Source organism: Polypterus senegalus, chromosome 9 (assembly GCF_016835505.1).
Source record: "Polypterus senegalus isolate Bchr_013 chromosome 9, ASM1683550v1, whole genome shotgun sequence".
Classification (NCBI taxonomy): domain Eukaryota; kingdom Metazoa; phylum Chordata; class Cladistia; order Polypteriformes; family Polypteridae; genus Polypterus; species Polypterus senegalus.
Window position 1 is genome coordinate 108,226,415 of NC_053162.1, and position 19,746 is coordinate 108,246,160.

The following is a 19,746-nucleotide window of genomic DNA, read 5'->3' on the forward strand; positions in this document are numbered from 1 at the left end:
GAAAATTAACATTATGTTTCCTAATGAGAGATCCCAGTGGAAGCATGTAAAGTGAAAACAGTAAAGGTCCCAGTACTGAGCCCTGCGGACACCATATTGAACTTCTGTGTATAATGATGGAGTACTGTCAGCACATTTCTGTACATACTGGAATCGATTTGATAAATAAGAACTGAACCAAGCGAGCACGGGCCTGTAAGCCCAACATCGCTTTCTAGCCTGTGCAGTAAAATAGAATGGTCAATGGTGTCAAATGCTGCACTTAAGTCCAACAACATAATTACAGTGGAATTTCCTTCATCAGAGGATATCAGAATGTCATTTACAACCCGTGTTAGTGCCGTTTCTGTACTATGACCAGTGCGAAAGCCAGACTGGAATTTCTCAAATAAATTGTAATGCGTAAGGTGTGACTGAAGCTGACTGGCGACTACTTTTCTAGTATTTTAGAGAGAAATGGTAAATTTGAAATAGGCCTATAGTTATTTAGTATGTGTGGGTCTAGGTCTGACTTTTTAAGTAAAGGTTTAATGACTGACACTTTTAGTGCATCAGGTACTGTGCCATGCAGTAATGAACTATTGATAATGTTAGAATAGGTGCTGCAAGAACATCCATTGCACTTTTTACTAGTTTTGTTGGCACTGGATCTAGGGAACAAGTAGTGGGCTTCATTTTAGTAATTAAAGTTAAGACTTCCTGCTCAGTTACAGGATTAAAATTATTAAAGTGCTGAATGCAATGTGAGCAGGGTCTGCTAAGCTAGTATTTGGTTTGTACTGTGATGCTGAGATCTGGGATCTTATATTTTTAATTTTCTCATTGAAGAAGTTCATAAAGTCTGTACTGCTAATATCTGTTGGTATTTTGCACTGTTGATCTGAATTCCCATTTGTTAATTTAGCCACTGCTCTAAAAAGTACCCTAGGATTTTTATTATTGCTATCTATTAATGTAGAATAGTATTCTGAGCGAGCTTTAAAGAGGGCCTTTTTATATTTATTAACACTCTCTGTCCATGCAATTTGAAAGACATGTAGCTTTGTTGTTCTCCATCTGCGCTCCAGTTTTCGACACTCTAATTTAAGAGCTCGAGTGTTTTCATTAAACCAGGGAGAGTTTCTATGTGCTTTGATCACTTTTGTTTTAGGGGAGCCACTGTGTCCAGAGCATCTCTCAAGGTCACATTATAATGTGATATTAGCTGATCTAAATTGTTTTCCACGTTTACATTTGATGTTAACTGATCTAAATGGTTTTCCACAATTACACTCGACTTACTCAAGGTATCTATAAATTTTGAAGCAGAATTACAATCTAGATGTCGCACTGTCTTTGTTTTAATCTGCGAGAGTGCTGGCATGGGCAGAACTAAATCAAACGTAATTAAGAAGTGATCGGAAATAACTACATTTAATGGAGTAATATTTAAATTTTGAATTTCAACTTTGTAAGTTATAATTAAATCTAATGTATGGTTATGATTATGAGTTGGACCTTTGACAATCTGACAAAATCCTACTGAATTTAACAAATAAGTAAAACATTTGCTAAAAGTGTCAGTTTCCACATCAATGTGTACATTAAAATCCCCATCAGAACTACGTGATCATAATTTATAGCCAAATCAGACAGAAGGTTGCTAAATTCAGTCATGAACAATGAATATGGCCCTGGTGGTCTGTAGACTAGCACTATAATTGTGTTGGAATCTGTTTTCATATTTAAAATGAATGCCTCAAAGGATGTAAAGTTGCCTAAATTTTTAGGAGTGATTTGCATTTTGTTACAATGAATTATTCCAAGGCCTCCTCCTCGACCAGAATCTCTAGACTTATGAAGGAACGAGTATCCATCTGGTGACGCCTCAGCTAGGGAACAGTGTCACATTTACTAAGCCAGGTTTCAGTAAGAAGACACAGATCAGATTTTGTACTTAATATTATATCATTTACCAAAACAGCTTTAGTGCCAAGAGAGCGAATGTTCAATAAACAGCATTTAAAACTGCATGGTTCTTTCTGAACTGCTGATATATTTTTGTTTTAATTTGAATTAAATTTCTATTACAGATGCCCCTGGTGGAGTGTCTGGTTTTATCCCTTGGTCTAATTATACACCTTATTTTTGGTTATCAATTAATTTATGGTTTGTTTCAAGACTAAATTTACTGGATGCCCCACAACAGGGGTTATGGGTAACAGCTTCAGGAAAATAACAGGTGGGATAAACAACAGCCTGTGATTTAAGATCACATGACTGCGGCCTGGATGGTGCTCTAATCAGTCAACCAGGCAGTTTTGCTGCCATATTTTGGGATAATACATATGATCCCCTCCAGTTAGGATGAAGACCATCTCTTCTGAAAAATCCAGGCCTTTCCCAAAAATCATCCCAATTGTTCACAAATGCTATGCTTTTATTTGCACACCAGGTTTCTAGCCAGCAGTGAAAGGAATGCAATCTGCTATAAATCACATCCCTCTATACAATCTTGGTAAGGGACCAGATACAATTAAATTCCGACATTTTGTTTTAGCTTTGGTGCATAGAGAGATGAAGTTCGCTTTAATACCTCAGATTGCTGTAAATAAATATCATTAGTGCCGACATGCAGCAATAAGGTAGATACTTCATCGCCGGCAACACGGTCCAATGCGGCCTTTATGCCAGAAATCTTGGCCCCTGCAAGGCACTTAACATTAACTGCTGGTTTAACATAGTTTGGAATTCTAACATTCCGCACTATGGAATCGCCAATTATGAGCACTTTATTATTCTCAGTTTCCACAGGCGCTGGAGAGCTGAGAACCTGTTCTGGGTCCGAATTGGTGACCTGGGTGCTGGGGACTAAATTTTGGATTCTTAGACCCCGTCTTACTGTTACCCACTCGCCCTGTGGCTGAATTGGTGCTGCTGATTTCGCCTCGCACTGACTACAGTGGGACCTGGAGAGACTGAAGCGAATCAGATGTAGCCGAATTGTCTAAACAAACCGAGTCGATCCAATTTTCGGTTTGCCTAATCGCTATCAGATTCCTAACGCGGTCCTCCAATTCGCGTATTTTCCCGACCAACTCTAAATTAACTAAACATTTTTGGCAGGTGAAGCTATCTGCACTGTCGGCCGGAAAACCTGAGCTGTACATACTGCAGGACACACAACATATAAACGTGCCCTCGATGGGCAGAGAGCAGATAGAACTTACATTAAATGTTGAAGTCATCTTTGCCGTTTTATAGGTGCTTCTGCGCTTTCCGTGTTGAGCTGAATCACCGCCGCTTTAAGTTTCCACCACCCGCTAAGCGATCGACTTTAATTTCTCACTGCCGGTTATTTCTACTGGTCAGCTGCGGCTTTACCTCAGGTGAACTTGCTCGGTGCTTTCAAAGGGCTACGTGCCTGTGGGAGACGCCGCCGCTCTCTGCTTCCGCCGCTGATCCGCTCTCTGCTTCCGCCGCTGCAAATTTTTTTTAAATTTAAAAGGGTTTTAGTGGGCTTACAGAATCAAATAATAGACATGGACATGAATATTGTAAACTCAAGCTCTTTTAATTTCTGAAAAAAAAATGCTTTTAAACTGCATTTCAATTCAAAACAGAAACAAAAATATCATACCTGGCTAATATTGGGCAGACTTAAAAATAAAGTGGTATTTTAAGTACTTTAAGTACATTTTCAGAATGGTATTGTCTTTAAATAACAATAACAAAAATTTCAACATAAAGTGAAGTTTTTCTTCTTAAAAAAATAAGGCAGAAACATAAAAGGTAATTTGATCAGCTTCAACTTTAAACTCTGAGTAACCTTAGCCAAAATTATTTTGTACATTAGGCTAAAACAGTGTGATCATTGAACATTTTTTAATTAGATGTAATTAGAATTACTAACGGTCACGGAAGTCCAATGATCCCCAGTAACAGCCACAAAGTCCTCTTTCTGTAATGCATCTAATTTTGCTTGCTTTTCAGTGTGCACAAAACAATGCTTTTATCAAGGCTTCCGTCGGGTAGTATTTTGAAACGAAATTTTCCTCCGATCAGTCGTAGGAACGCGCTTTATTCCGACTCTAACATTTTTGTAGCTCTGATGTGTGCATCAATGTAATCGATATACCAGGAAATCATGCATTGACAAAAGTTCCCCTTTGCTTGGAATTGAAAGTGTGATTAAATACGTAGTTTTTTTACGCGTTATGGAGTACATGCATCGAAGCTTCTCAGCTGTGCTTGTGCTAAGAAAAGGAAACATTTTACAAATAACGTAACATGATTGTGAATGTAATAGTTTTGTGACCGTTATGAGTGTTGCTGTCATCAAGGATTTGATTATAATTTCTTTCAATCAGGTTCGTATTTGGACAGTTTTCACAAAACCACGCTTTCATCAAGGCTTCCGTTTTGAAATGAAATTTTCCTCCGATCTGTCTTAGGTACGCGCTTTGTATCCATTATTCATTAAGCTTCAATTGGTGATCTGTCTTTCTGCGTTAACCGCATATTTTTTCATACGTCTCAAACCAAGGGAATGCGAGGGTAAAATGAATCGGGAAGCACGCGTACATAATCAGTGCATCCCCTGTCGGGGATCGAACCTCAGACGTCGGCGCTAGAGGTGAAGTCTCTACCATTGCGCCACGGCATGTGGTTTGGCTATTTGAGAGTATGTAGATCGGGGTATATATATACATACATACATATATATATATACCCGTGCTTTGCAGCGGAGAAGTGGTGCGTTAAAGAAGTTATGAAAAAGAAAAGGGAACATTTTAAAAATAACATAACATGATTGTCAATATATAGTGTTGCCGTCATCAAGGATTTGATTATCATTATTTCTTTCAATCAGGTTCGTATTTGTAGGATGTGTTGTGTTCAAGTTACATTCCGTGTTTGTCAATCATTGTTAAGATAACAGGTTTCATTCATCAATTTGTTTCTTACTGCATCAATAAACAGCTCGTCTTCTTTATCTGAGACGTGACACACTGCATGCACAGGTTTTTTTTTTTTCCACTGTCTTCCTTTAGCAGGACATTGACTTTTTCCACCGTGTACTTTGTTTCCGCAGTAGCTGCACTTATGAATATGCTTGTATGTACAGTATCACACACTTCATATTTTTTTGCTGCCTTCTCAATTGTGTAATTCGTTTTTTGTTCAGCACTCTTTGGAACTGTTGCTTTTTGTCTGTGCACTGCGTCAGTTCACGTGAGCCACTCGGTGTACATGCATCGAAGGTTCCCAGCTGTGCTGGTGCCATCTCGTGCAATGTCCACGGCTGTATTTAATGTTAGCTAAAACCCAGCACTTAAAAGTTTCTCTCGCAGTTTCGCTGAGCTTTGTGCCAAACACCACCCTGACTATCTCATCTTCCTCTGCATAAGCACAGTCCTTCACCCGTGAATATTTAGTGGCAGTGTTTCTATTGGATTGCTCCACCGCAGGAGACATTGTTACCACACAGAGAAGTGTTTTGAAAGCTGGGCATGTTGACCAGCTCATCTTCCTCCACAAAAACCTTGACATTAAAAAATAAGCACTGACATACATACATACATACATACAAACTTTAATAACATGTGCAATCCAAGTTTAAGATCTGAAAATGTTCACTATCAGTATATACGTATTTTCTTACATTTGTTTAATATTTTCTTTAGGAATCCTGCAAGAACTTTTAATGTTCACTGATATAGGCAGATTTACAGTAGACCCCTGCGAAGTTCAGAGTTTGCGGCCTCAGTCATTTGCGGATATTTCCTTAGAACCTATCCAATAATTATTAGCGTAAACCGCAAATATCCTCCGCAATTTTTATGGCTTTTTTCGTGGCAATACTGTACTGTAATGAGAACAAGAAGCAGCTGTAGAGGAAACGCGGCTTGGGATGGTGAAAATAGCCAGTAGAATTTGAAACTGTGACTCCTAGCATTCCCTGCAGTGGCTCTGATTGGTCTTCTGCTGAGGGTGCTGGGGCTATTTGGGTCAAAGATGTCAGCACAGCTTTTACAAAGGGTGCCTGTGACCAAAAGCAAAAAAAAAGTTTTTGTAATTTGTGTACATGAGGACTGTAAGTCGATTCATGGCCATCCTGCAAAGAAAGAAGCGCTTCTGAGCTCGTCTTCACCATTTCAGAAACTAGCGGTAGGACTATCTTTACATTCCCATTCAATATGCGGATCTCTGGACTATCTATTTTCTTCATTATATTTCATCCGTTGCCGTTTTTCATGATTTACTGTGTGTGTTTTGTTGGTGCTTTGTTGCATTTAATGTGTTATCGCTGTAAGGGGAACGGGAGTGGTATCGTTGTTTTCATTTATTTCATTTGATTCTTTATTTGCTGTTTGATTACCGGATTGCTTTGTTTTTGTCTCTGTTTGTGAGTGTGTGCTTGCAGGTCGGGTCAAGGCTAGGTGCGTCCCTGTAACCTCCACCAGAAAAAATAAGTAAATCACCGTCCTCTCGACTGTGTGAATCTTAGCGGCACTGGACTGCTACTGCGTTATTCATTTCTCCTTGCTCCTCATTGACTGTGATGCATCTCCAGCTGAGTGTTCTTGTGTTTTCTGTTTTGTTCCTCTTAACCCTTAAACCTCCACAACCAGCTATAGTCGTTTCCCAGTGCCATTTGCGAGCACGCGGGAGCTGACTTAAAAGCCTGAACAGCACCTGTCTTTTTTGACTGATTGCTTTGTTCCTCTCTCCTCTCCCAGACATCCTTTGCTCCTGATGTGTGTCTATTCTTTATTTGATAACTAACTGCATACTGATCTCGTTTTGCTTCTGAAAAAGACATTTTTGTTTGTTTGAAGTGTTTGAATAAAGTTCCTGTCTCTATAATCTCCTGTGTTTCTGTGCAATTCTGTGAAAAAAAACGTGACACATTGCAGCCTCACTGTTTCTGGGATTGAGACAGCGTCAGCGTTTACCTGTGTGTGTTTGCGTGCTTCCAGTTTAAGCGCAGTTGGCTCGGTGATTTACTTAATTTCATCCATGGCGTCAGTTGCACTTTGTACATATTGGTCCAGTAGTTTTTTTAATAGTTTTTACAGTTCATTAGCAGTGTGTAAAATGATTAGTGTTGCAGTAATTGTGATGCTCTTTGCATGGAAAAAAGTATTCTATTAAAATTTCACTTCTTCTTTGTGAATTGTGACATTTACTTACAGTGCAGCAAAAAAGTATTTGGCGTCCAGGGATGCTTTAACCCCCAAATATGTGGCAGTTTAAGGGTTAAAGCCCCAAGAGGCTTCTGGCAATGAAAACGCGCTTGCATGAACTACAGTACATATAGCGGTAACATCAGTATTTTACATTCTAGCACTGCGGGAGACATAGCAGTACAGTATACAGGTTTACCTTTACAGTCTTTTTTTAGGTAATGTATTAAGCTGAGTTTGAAATTAAATTAAAGTGTTTTGGGGACATATTTAGGGTTTAAACTATATTTGTTTTTCACAATTTGCGGGTGCTCTAGGAACGTAACCCCCGCAAACTTTGGGGGTGTACTTTACAGTGGTACCTCGGTATACATCCTTAATCCGTTCCAGATCCTTGAACTTATACCAAACAGGATGTAAACCAAATGATTTTTTCCCATAAGGAATAGAGGAAAATGATTAATCTGTTCCCATGAAAAAAAAATCCTATTATAGGCATATTATACATTGATGGGGTTGTATAAAATAATTGAAACACTGCTTAATTCTAAAATACATAAATACAAAAGCAATTAGGTGAAATAAATGAAAATTTAACCTCACTTTACTTTTTAATAACATCTTTGTTTTTCACAATCGTAGATACCATCGTTCTCGGCATACGGTATGCAGCAGCCAAGTCCCAGATACGCATGCCACCTTCATACTTTTCAATAATCAATTCAAATTACGCGAAAAAACACAAAAGGGTTATAGCGAGGGTTGTTCACTGAATGCTAGCAACTGGTGTACTGACGCTCTTGGGCAGCCGTGGCTTTGTCTCGAGAGAGGTAAACAAGGGTAGCACGCAGTGTTCTAGCACGCAAGTCGTATTCCAAACAAAGGTCGTCTGCCGAGCAAAATTTTTTTCTTCCAAACAGGACGTATAACAAGTTGGGACTTATTCCAAAGCAGAACTATACCGAGGTACCACTGTAGTTCCTTTTTTCAGATTGCAGAAAGTAGTGTTATGATGTTGGATTTTACAGTGACATTGCATTTTCTTTTATTAATCACTTGAGATTGAAAAAGTAAAAAATGGCCTACATACTACAATAGAATGTGAACATTTAAATCATTTAAGTGATTTTTTTAATTTTCTTAATTTGTTTACCTAAAGAATCCTGCAAGCACTTTTATTTTTTTTTTTACTTATATACTGTAAACAGATGTTAATTCCTTTGTTCAGATTACAGTGCTATGATATGCATTTTCTTATAAACTACTTGAAACATAGTGTGGCATGTGAACCTATAAAGTAGGATCAAAAAGTACAGTGATTTTTTTAGTGATATAGGAACATGTTATTTCCTTTCCTCAGGTTGCACAAAAAGTATTTCTATGATGTCTGAAGTTATAGGGACTGTGATAAATGCAGTTGTAGATCCCACTGTTCTGGTTTCATAAAAAAGTAAACTTTTTTTTTTTACTCAGATTTTATGCATATAGTGGTGTGTTCTTTATACTATGATAGTTTTCCTAAAATTACTTTAAAAATTGCAATATATCACCTTGCTTACAGTATTGCATTATATTGAATCGTAACCCCCTATTATATGTATCGTATCGCAAAATTCTTGCCAATACACAGCCCTACCAGCAGCACAATTTTTCCACCATATTTAAATTAGAAATTTTGTTAAAAGAAACCAACCCAGTTTTTCACACCTCATACCCAGTTCTGTTCCAGAGGAAATACTGATAAGTCTTGGAAGACATAGACAGCATCTCAACAATATATGAACACATCTCAAAGAATCTTCCCTTTAATGATCCTAGGGTAACCTGGGAAAATAACCTTTCAATCAACATCTAAGAAAAACAGTGAAAGTTGGCCATACATATTGTAGAATAAACTCTAGCTCTATATTTGCAAAGCACTCAATTATTCAATGTAAAATTTTTCATCAGTCACATTTATGTCGTTTAAAATTGTCCAAAGTATATCCAGGACAAGATCCAACCTGCAGGCATTACAATCTAGCTTCAGCCTTACTAGGCCACATGTTTTAAGAGTGCATCAAACTAGCATCAGTTTGTACAAAATCTTTACTTATCAAACAGCCTTGGTGTCACAATCACCATTAACTCACAAATAATTTTATTTGGTGTACTTCCAGTTGGGCTTGAAGTAGGTAAGGACAAATTGATTGTAATTGCCTGTAAAACACAGATAGCACATAGACTTCTCCTGCTTAACTGGAAGAACCCCGCCTACCTGTTAATTTAGTGAGTAACCAACATTCATGTTATTTGAAATTGGAGAAAATCAAATTCTCAGTTAGAGGATCTGTCCATAGTATTTTTTGAAACATTTCAAGATTTAGTTAAATGTTTAGAATAAAAATTTGTTTTACTGGGGATTAGGATGTTTTCACTTTTTTATTTATTTAATTTTGGGGGGGCTGTCCTCTCTTTCTCTGTGGTGGCAGATGAATTCTTTGTTTGTAAGGTTTTGAAGTTATTTGTTGTATAATTTCTGCATTTTTTATGTGCCTGATTATATACTTTGTTACTTTCTTGGAATACAATTATTAGATAAAAAAAATGCAATTAATATTATTTTAAAATATTTAGCTCTTACAACGATGACACTTGAACTGTGGAGTCTTTTTTTGGAAATGTCATACTAACTGCTGAAATATATTTCTTCTTGCATTATTTTGAAGTATTTTGAATACATGGAATCCCTTTACATCCACAGCTAGATTTTCATGTTACCTTTGGTCCTGTGATGCTCATTAAATAGATGGAGATGTATTTGTTTTATATAAAGTGTGTTTGTAACAAGACAGAAAAGAGTCACTGTGGCATATTATTGCAGTATTTTATTGAATTAGTGTTTATTTTGCATAGACATTTCAACCTTTTGGTTTCATTAAAATAACTGCTTAAACTGTAAATCTTGGGTTTGTAAACATGCTTACTTGCAAAGAATGAATACCTTTTGAATATGCAGCTGCATACTCTGTTACTCAGTTCTGAGCATCATTGTAGCTGTTTTAATCAATATTTAATCAAAAACTATTTTTTATTATTGTGTATTTCTTGTTGTCAGTTTATCTGTTAACTTATCATATTGAATTACTCTATTCTTAATTGAACAAAATATGGCATAATCATTAATAAACAGTATAATAGTATAATTATTAATGGAAATGGTCATATGACCAACACACTGACATTTTCCACAATGGGTATCCACATTTGCCATTGTCACAACATCAGATTTCCGTGGGAATCACTATACATAATTCAAGTATTTTTCATTAAGACAGTGTTGTAAAGCACACAGTAGGTCTAACAGAGTCAAATCTGACAGACATTTTTAACAAGAAAATACTATATTCAAATAGTACTAATCCCACTATATTCAAAATTCCAGTTTTTGTCAACAGGTCACAGGTTCAAGGTTCAGATCATAAAAGTCAAGTTCAGCTACTGATTTATCGCAACTGCTGTTAATCTTCTGAATAAATTCAAATTTAATAAACATCCTGAGGCATACACCATGGAATTAACAGTTGTCATTTGCATCAATCAGTAGTCAAGTTTTAATGTGTAATATGTGTGATGTTATACCATAACTATTACAGTATGTACAGTGCTATATTTATTTATATAAAGTTTATACTTGGTTAATATGTGTTTAATGTTAATTTATGATAGTGCTATAAAATCTACCAGCAAATCTGATTCCTTCTTGGGACAATAAACTTGAATAGAGTCAAAAAGTGGAATATGTAAGTTTTTTTTATAATATTAAAATTGACTTTGGTTAAATGCTTATGCATCTGAGAAGTAAAAAACTTTGTAGCCCTTATCAAAGTTTAGCATACATATAGCCTTACTGCAATGTGAGATTGCAGGGACTGCATAAATGAATACATTTCTTTGTAGATGAAACAAAATATTATAGACAGTTTTGGTATATTCATTCTTTTTACTTCTTACAGTTATTGTATCAAAGAATGACAATGGAGTTTGTTAACTAATTCATGCATATTGTGTGTGACTGTGCAAGGGAAAATCGTGTAAGAAAATGAATGGAGGAATATCTACATCAAGTTTATGCTTCAAAGATCAAAACAGTCTATAAGACAATGCTGTAATTGTTATATTTCTAATACAGTATCTTTTGTGTAAGGTAGTACTTAATGGTTTCAGGTTTGACTGCACTTTCTTTATTGCCGAGATTGGCAGCGTACTTCAGCATCAATTCTACAAAGCATGCTATACAATATTAAAAATAAAATTTAGTAAAAAAAAATAAAGCACATCAAATATAACAAAGGGCTGAACAGAATAATCACAATATGTTTGCATTTTATTTTTATTGAGCAATTAAAGACAATGAAGACAAGGGAAACAGCATTCTAAAAGAGGATCCCATTTGACTTAAGCCTACTAGATGTTCACTCCACCTAAGGGAACTCCTGTAGTGAACCAATAGCATTAGCGGAATTTGACAATTTATCTGATATCTGATGCATTATTGGTGATGAGACAATCATTCTAAGGCCCTGCTGCTGGATAAGTATGGGAACATTTGTTAAAAATGTCAGCGACACCAAGTTTCCTAATATGACTCCTAGAGCAAAAATAGCCAGTAAGTGACAATTAAAATAATTGCTACATTTATTAAACATGAGCAGTGTGAGATGAAGCTCTAGCAACAGTATGCTACCTTAAAATAATAAGTCATGTTTTGATTCAAATGCGTAAATGGTTCTTTGACTAATATTATAGTTAGATAATTTTATGGTAATGTGTGCACAATGTGTGATTGGGGTGATTTAATGTTCACTACCTCTTTCAACAAGACTTTCATGTTGATTGACATTAGATAGAATAATTCATGCCTTTGAAGTTAACTAAGATTAATGTGGTCATATGGTTGGTAATTATGTAATTATTATTACACTCAGTTTTAATTACTGGTGCCACAGAGCCAAGCTTTTTTACAGTGATAAAAAGTGTATTCTTGTGCTAGAATATCTAGTGTGATAGTTGCTAAACAGTATGAATAAAATGCATCCTTTTTTCTATAGTGGGATTAACTCTGCAGTCCTTCATTATGGTCATGCTGGAGCTCCTAATGATAAGACTATTGAAGATGGAGAAATGTGGTGAGTGTGCTTTTATATTAAATATGAAATAAGTCTTAATTAGTAAAGACACTCCTGTGAAGTGGAAATAAAAAAATTAAAATGATATTTTGTAATTTACTGTAGACATTGTTATGTATGCATTTATAGAGGGAGTGGCATAAACCAAGAAATTTGGAACTGTAAGGTAGCATTACTGATCAATGCAAAACCATGCTGCTCCTTTATAAATATAATGTTTGAATCCCTTTTTTCTAAACTTGTATAATAAACAGTAACTTTAAGGTTGTATGTTGATATAGTTAAAGAATAAATCACAATTACAAAGCTGCTGCAAAGGTAAATCATATTGGATTGTTGTCGATTAGCAGTACTATTTGTGTCATATCTGTCTTTTTATCTATCGATTTATCAAGGTCTGTTAGCATTTTGATCTGTGAGTTTACAAGGCAGCAATTACAAAGAAGTTACAGTATGTACTTAAATGTCAAGTGGATCAGTAGCTGAAAATGTAAAACAATTACATGCTAAGTCATCCAGTCTTAGTAAGTACGGCATAACATAGACAAACTGCATCTGCAAAGAAAAACAGTGGTTGTAAGTTTATGCTTTTTGACAAAGATAACAGTCACTTCAGGGTTAGTATAGTTCTTTTTTTTGTTAGTGTAGTATAGTTTATTTAAACTTGATTATAGTTTTTGTACCTCAAAAATGACCACAGAATTCAATCAGCACCTTTGTAAAACCCAGTCTCAAGAAAAACTGTATGTCATGAGCTTGAACTTTGTGCAGGGCTACCAAAATAGTTGAGAAAAGCAAAGCATAATGTACAAAAATTCTTTGATACAATCCCACAGCGAAAATTAATTTTGAAACTAGAAGCTGGCATCATAGGTAATCTAAATAACTAGTTCTCAACTAGGTTAACCAATAGCGATAAAAAGAGTACTGATAAAAGGTGAATGGTTCACGCGAAGTGCAAGTCCACTTAGACACTTAGGGGTTCATCATTGGACCACCACTTTTTCTAATGTTGTATTGTTATTGATTCTGGTATATTTATAAAACGTATGAACTTCGTAGATGATACTAAAATTGGAGGGATAGCAGATGCTGAAGTGGCAGCAAAAAAAATGAGAAAGAATTGAATAGTGTTGTATTTCAGCCAGTGTTCCTCCAATGGCTGAGAACATCTTTGTTTTATGCCGCCTTTTATCACGTTTGATTCTTTTGTTTGTATTAATACTGTGAATTTTGTTAGAAATGGGATGTTCCTTATGTATTTTATTAGTGTGTGGTATTGTTTGATTTCTTTGTTTATAAGCTGCCTTTGTTATGTGTTTTGAGTTTTTAATTGGTTCTCTAAATGGCGGGACCACCTCCCCATCAAGGCTAGGAACTGCCTTCAGCCCTATAAAGGTGAGAGATTACCACAGTTCCTGTCAGTTCACTCTAAAATGATAGAGAGTGAGTTCACTTGTGCTTTTGGCTGTGCTTATGATTATTGTGATTTTCTAGATTTTTCACCATCTTTTCTGTTTTTCTGTTTTCTGAACTTGTTTTGGACTACTGTATTAGGGCTTTGTTCACTTTGGATTTCCTTTACTGGCAACTCTTTTGTGCTCTTTGGAGCTTCACAGTTTAACAAAGCTTTTTTAGTGCTTTGGTAATCTCAGTTGTAGCAGTCAATCTTCAGAATTGGATGAACAGTTGAAAAATTCAGTTTAATGTAATAAATTGTAAGGTGATAGACATGGGCAAAAGTAAGGTCAATTATTAACGCTAGAATTACCAAAGCCTACGAGAAATCCATTCGCACCTCTCCATCACCGTCTTTTGTTTTGTAAATGCGTCGATAAGCACAAGCAGCAAGCAGCCTACTATCCCATCCTCCCACTGCCACAGAAACGGCAAAAAGCTCTCCCAGCTCAAGCCTTGTTTATCTAGGAGTGAGGTACTGTAAATAATGTATTGTTGTTTAGACCACATGCATTTCATGTGTGTTCAGTGTCTACAAAGATCTACAGTGGAACCTCGGTTCACGAACGTCTCGGTACACGTACAACTCGATTCACGACCAAAAAGTTTGGCAAACTTTTGCCTCAGTTCACGACCACACACTCGGTATACGAACAAGCCAGTTTCCCTTTCAGTTTGTGTGCGCCGATTATTTCCGCACGTGTTGCATTGTTCTCGGTCAAACGTGCCTGCCTGCCTTCCTGCACGTGCGTGCAAGCCTGCCTGCGCGTGCCTGCCTGCCTGCGCGCACGTGCCTGCCTTCCTGCCTTCCTGCACGTGCGTACCTGTCTTCCTGCACGTGCGTGCCGATTACTGTATTTAAGCACATGTTGAGCCGCTCCTTGTTCATTGTTCTAAGTCAGACGTGCGTGCTTTACCTGTGATATCTTTGCGCTCTATATTTCGTGGGCTTTTGCAGTTAACCATGGCTTCTAAGCAAGTGAAGAGTGGTGAGAAGAAAGTTTTGAAGAAAATTGAAATCGAAGTGAAGAAAGAAATTATTGAAAAGTTTGAGTGTGGCGTTCGTGTTGCTGATCTTGCCGCCGTTTACAAGAAGTCAAAATCTACGATTTCGACTATTCTAAAGCAAAAAGAATCTATTAAAGCAGCTGATGTTGCAAAAGGCGTTACAGCGTTAACCAGGCAGGGGCCTCAAGTGCTGGAAGAGGTGGAAAAACTGTTGCTAGTGTGGCTGAACGAGAAGCAACTTGCAAGAGATAGCGTAAGTGAGGCGATGTTATGCGAGAAAGCCAGGAAGATTCATGGTGATTTGCTGCAAAACTATCCTTCTACGAGTGCCGGAAGTGAGGAATTTAAAGCCAGTAGAGGATGGTTTGAAAAGTTTTGCAAAAGAAGTGGCATTCATAGTGTGGTAAGGCATGGAGAGGCTGCTAGTTCCAGCGCTGAAGCTGCGAAAGAATTTGTGAAAATTTTCACAAAACTAGTGGAGGACGAAGGCTACATTCCGCAACAAGTCTTCAACTGTGACGAGACCAGATTGTTCTGGAAGAGGATGCCGAAGAGGACCTTCATTACCCATGAAGAGAAGGCTATGCCCAGCCATAAACCAATGAAGGACAGGTTAACTGTTTTGCTGTGTGCTAACGCTAGTGGCGACGTAAAAATCAAGCCGCTACTCGTTTACCAATTTGAGAAACCTCGTGCTTTCAAACAGCACAATGTAAATAAAGCCAGATTCCCGGTGATTTGGAGGGCAAACACGAAGGGGTGGGTCACAAGAACCTTGTTTTTGGAATGGCTGCACGAGGCTTTCGCTCCCACTGTGAAGCGATATCTCGAAGAGAATAACCTGCCTAAAAAATGCCTTCTTCTAATGGACAATGCACCGGCACACCCTCCAAATTTAGTTGACGATATGGTCGAGGAGTACGAATTTATTAAGGTCGTGTTCCTCCCCCCAACACGACTCCTCTTCTGCAGCCCATGGACCAGCAGGTTATTTCAAATTTCAAGAAACTGTACACCAAAGGACTATTCACCAGGTGTTTTAATGTGACCGAGGAGACGTCTTTGACCCTGAAAGAGTTCTGGAAGAACCATTTTAATATCGTTCATTGCATCTGCCTCATTGATAAAGCCTAGGAAGACGTCACACACTGCACATTGATCTCGGCCTGGAAGAACCTTTGGCCTGAATGCGTTCCTGAACAGGTTTTAGAAAGCTTTGAGCCTCCTGTTGTGGATGAGATTGTGTCCATAGGCAAGAGCATGGGTCTTGAAGTGAACAATGAGGACATCGAGGAGCTGGTCCTGGATCACAAGGAGGAGCTGACGACGGAGGAACTCAGCTTAGGTTGCTCACCGAGGAGCAGTCCTCCAGGGAAGAAGAGGAAAGGACGGTTATAAAAAGTGATGCGATAAAAGCCTTCATGGAAAAATGTAACGAGTGCCAGGATTTTTTTTGAAAAAGAACTACCCTGACAAAGCGGTTACGAACAGAGTGATAAACATGATGAACGACAATGTTGTCTTGCATTTCCAAAAAATTTTAATGCGTAGGAAAAGGCTAGTCACATTAGACTGCTATTTCACTAAGTCTGATCCACCAGCTAAACAGCTAAAAACACCAGAAACCCAAGAAAGCACAACAGAGAAAACGCCTGAAAGAAAACATCCCTCCATCGCGGAGCCGGACTCGCCCTCAAAACTGTAACCTGCTCTCCACCCATTTCCTCCTCACTTCATGCCAGAACTCGACTCATGCAAGGTTAGTTTTCTTGGTGGTTTGTACTGTACTGTACAGTAGTTTTTGTATTACGGATTTTTCAAAAGTTAATTTTTCAGATCATAGTGTGATTTGTTGCAGTGCTACTTTTCTCATTTTTTCAAATGTTCGTTTTTTTCCCTGTGCTTAAAACTCATTAAAAAATTGTTTACATGGAGGAGTTCATTGTGTGATTTTGTTGCAATGTTACTTTTCTCTTTTTTTCAAATGTACATTTTTTCCCTGTGCTTAAAACTAATTTTATAAAGTGTTTACAGCGATTGGAATGTAAGGCTAAAATAGCATGATCTTGTTACTTTTTTGGTTGCTTCTGGTTGGTTTTTAAATAAATTTCAGATTTGTTCTAATGTTCCTTTTTTTCTCGCTTTGCTTAAAACTCATTTTAAAAAAAGTGCTGCACATGGTGCTGACGGGGGGGCGTGCTACAGAGAGATTAGAGAGCGCGAGCGAGCAAGCGCAGAGAGAGAGAGAGAGCGAGAGCATGGGCACGTGCTGCTGACAGGGAAGGGAGGGAGAATAGGGGGTGGGTGGTGTGTGTGTGTGTGTGTGCTACAGAGAGAGAGAGAGAGCGAGCGAGCCTGCTCGTGTAGCGGATGGGGGTAGGGCTTTGGTGGTGTGTGGTGTGTGTCTGTGTGTGTGTGTGTGTGTGCTACAAAGAGAGAGAGCTTGTTTAGCTGAGCAGGGAGCCTGGGTGTTTTGTGTCAGTGTTATTCAATGTTTTTACATTAGTTTACTATTACACTGTGCATTCTATGGTGTAATTAACTATATTTGTGCTTAATCTTTACATATATTTACATATTTACATACAGTTCGTACGGTCTGGAACGGATTAATTGTATTTACATACAATCCTATGGGGGAAACTGCTTCGAATTCGAACGAATTATGGTCGTGAACCAAGGTTCCACTGTATGTAAGTTCAGAATGACAGAAATGTTGAACACATACCTAAAAGACAAACTTTTTCTAATGTTTTCGTACTAACGACAAAAGTTTGACATGAAGTGTATAATGTGTGAAGACTGAAGTACAAATATCAAATAAACACTTTCACAAAAGGTACAAGTATAACAAGTGTGCATTTATTCTGTACTAGAACCAAAGAAAAATAAATCGTGTTAGTGTACTTTGTTGTTATATGACCGCTTTGGTAGTACAGCGGTAAGGACTACTGACTCATAATCAAGAGGTCACGAGTTTGAGTCTTGCCGCGTCACAAAATAAATGTTTTGAGTAGTGAGCTGCTCTTATTGCTACTATTATACAATAAAAACATACATTTGATTTGAGTCTGTAACAGCCGGGGGAAATGTATGATACTTGCAAAGGTTAGCGTTTTTTTTTATTCAGTTTTATTCTCTCAATCACGTTCACGCTCACCTCGATTTGACACTGCTGTTTTCAAATAAATATGTGCTATAACAGAGGTGAACTTGGATAAGGATTAGAGTTTTACATCGGAGAAAGAGAACAGAAGCCATCCCCACAAGAAACATCCACTCACATATAATAACAACAACGCAGCTGCACCAGGTGTAAGGATAGCACCGTTTGGATGCAGCAAGAGCCAGTCAGTCCTGCCAGTCAGCCTGCCCTACCCCTGTCCTTCAAAGAAAAAACACAGCTTACAGAGCTTGCCAAGTTATTGTGCAAAGCCCAGTTTGTGATTGTTTTGTGATGGTCTTTATATTAAAACATTTATGTGTTGCTTATATAATGACCAGATCGAATGTTATTTACTTTGATTTATTTACGGATCTTCCTACAGCGTAAAGTCACAAGTAGACTGCAGAGCTTCCTCTGTTTGATCGACACGGGCATGCTGACAAACTACATGTGTACTGAAGTCACTTCAGCTACGGCCCAGCCCCATGTAAGGGAAAGTAGTGCATACCAAATGCATACCTCATTAGTTATGTGCTGTGGTGCCTAGTCAGAGTAAGACAACACGAGACCCTGTGAAGAAATAATAATCTAATTATTATTTGTGATCTAAGTTCTAATCTTGAGGGCACTGCCACTAAGAGGGTTGTGCAAACTGATCTTGGAATCCAAGTTCAGCTGTATGCCAGATTCATATAATGGAAGGAGGAGTGATAACCGCACCAAGTCAAAATAAACCTTAAACTTTGTGAAGTAACAACAATCATAACAAAAGATGTATTACTAATTATAAGGCATTTATCTTTTGTTGGAAGAAAAAGTGCAGACCATTTGTACAGATTGATTAGAAACATAAAAGCAAATAATGGCCTAGAACATAAAAAATTTTAAAAGAATTAATTCATCCCTGTGTAGCACACACAGTGCTTGCTTCATTCAGTAATCATTTAGCATAAACAGCTTGTAATATTTGGAGTAAAGCCAGAATACACTGAGACCTTGACAGCCTGCTTAATTAAATAAGTTTACACTTAAAAAAATCATTAAGGATGAAAACCTGCAGGCACAGGAGCGTCCCAGGACTGAAAGAGACTATAGCAGTTGCTCATCTAAAAAACCCAAACTACTGCAGTATTTAAAGAGGACAAAAATGTAAGCAAGGCTGATATTTAGTGAAGCAAGTATTAAAAAATATTTTACAATTTAAAACAGTCCATTAGATTGTTTTTTTGGATTTGTTTTACTTTGTATTATTCTTTATCTACAAGGAAAAATTGAGCATTAGTAAAGGAAGGCTAAGGTTTTCTTTACTATCTGACAAGTTTTCCTGTTTCTCATTCCCTTCACATGAAATTTGATGACATGTTTTGTTGTCATCATGTCTTTCTGTTTATCCACATGAAGCAAATTAGCTACAAATAAGCCAGTTTTGATGTAATTTGGTATACTTCAAAAAAGTTTGTCAGAAGGGTTACATTTTCATTAAGATATTTTGAATGTTACCTCATACTGATTAATTTACTCATCCATTTACTCAAAAGTACCTGGAGAACATTTTTGTATACTATCCTTTTTTACATGTTGGATATCTACTTCTGATGGTAAAACAATTTTTCAAGACCACAAATTATTGAAATGCCAACAAAGTCATGTGCGTGTCTATTGTGTATTTAAGATAAATTATTAATGCTTTAGGTATTTAATTGTGCAAGGCATAATTTTCATGGTTGGTGTTAATAAACAGAATAAACATATTTTTTTGTTTTAATGTAATTTTACT

At 37.2% G+C, this 19,746-nt stretch overlaps 1 protein-coding gene across 1 annotated transcript in view; it reads left to right on the forward strand.

Moving 5' to 3' along the window:
* The window catches only part of pepd (peptidase D), a 308,318-nt gene that overhangs the window by 195,827 nt on the left and 92,745 nt on the right, over window positions 1-19,746 (forward strand). Inside the window, exon 11 of the mRNA XM_039763568.1 lies at window positions 12,260-12,337. Within this exon, the coding sequence (XP_039619502.1) occupies window positions 12,260-12,337 (78 nt within the window). The remainder of the gene's footprint in view (window positions 1-12,259; window positions 12,338-19,746) is intronic.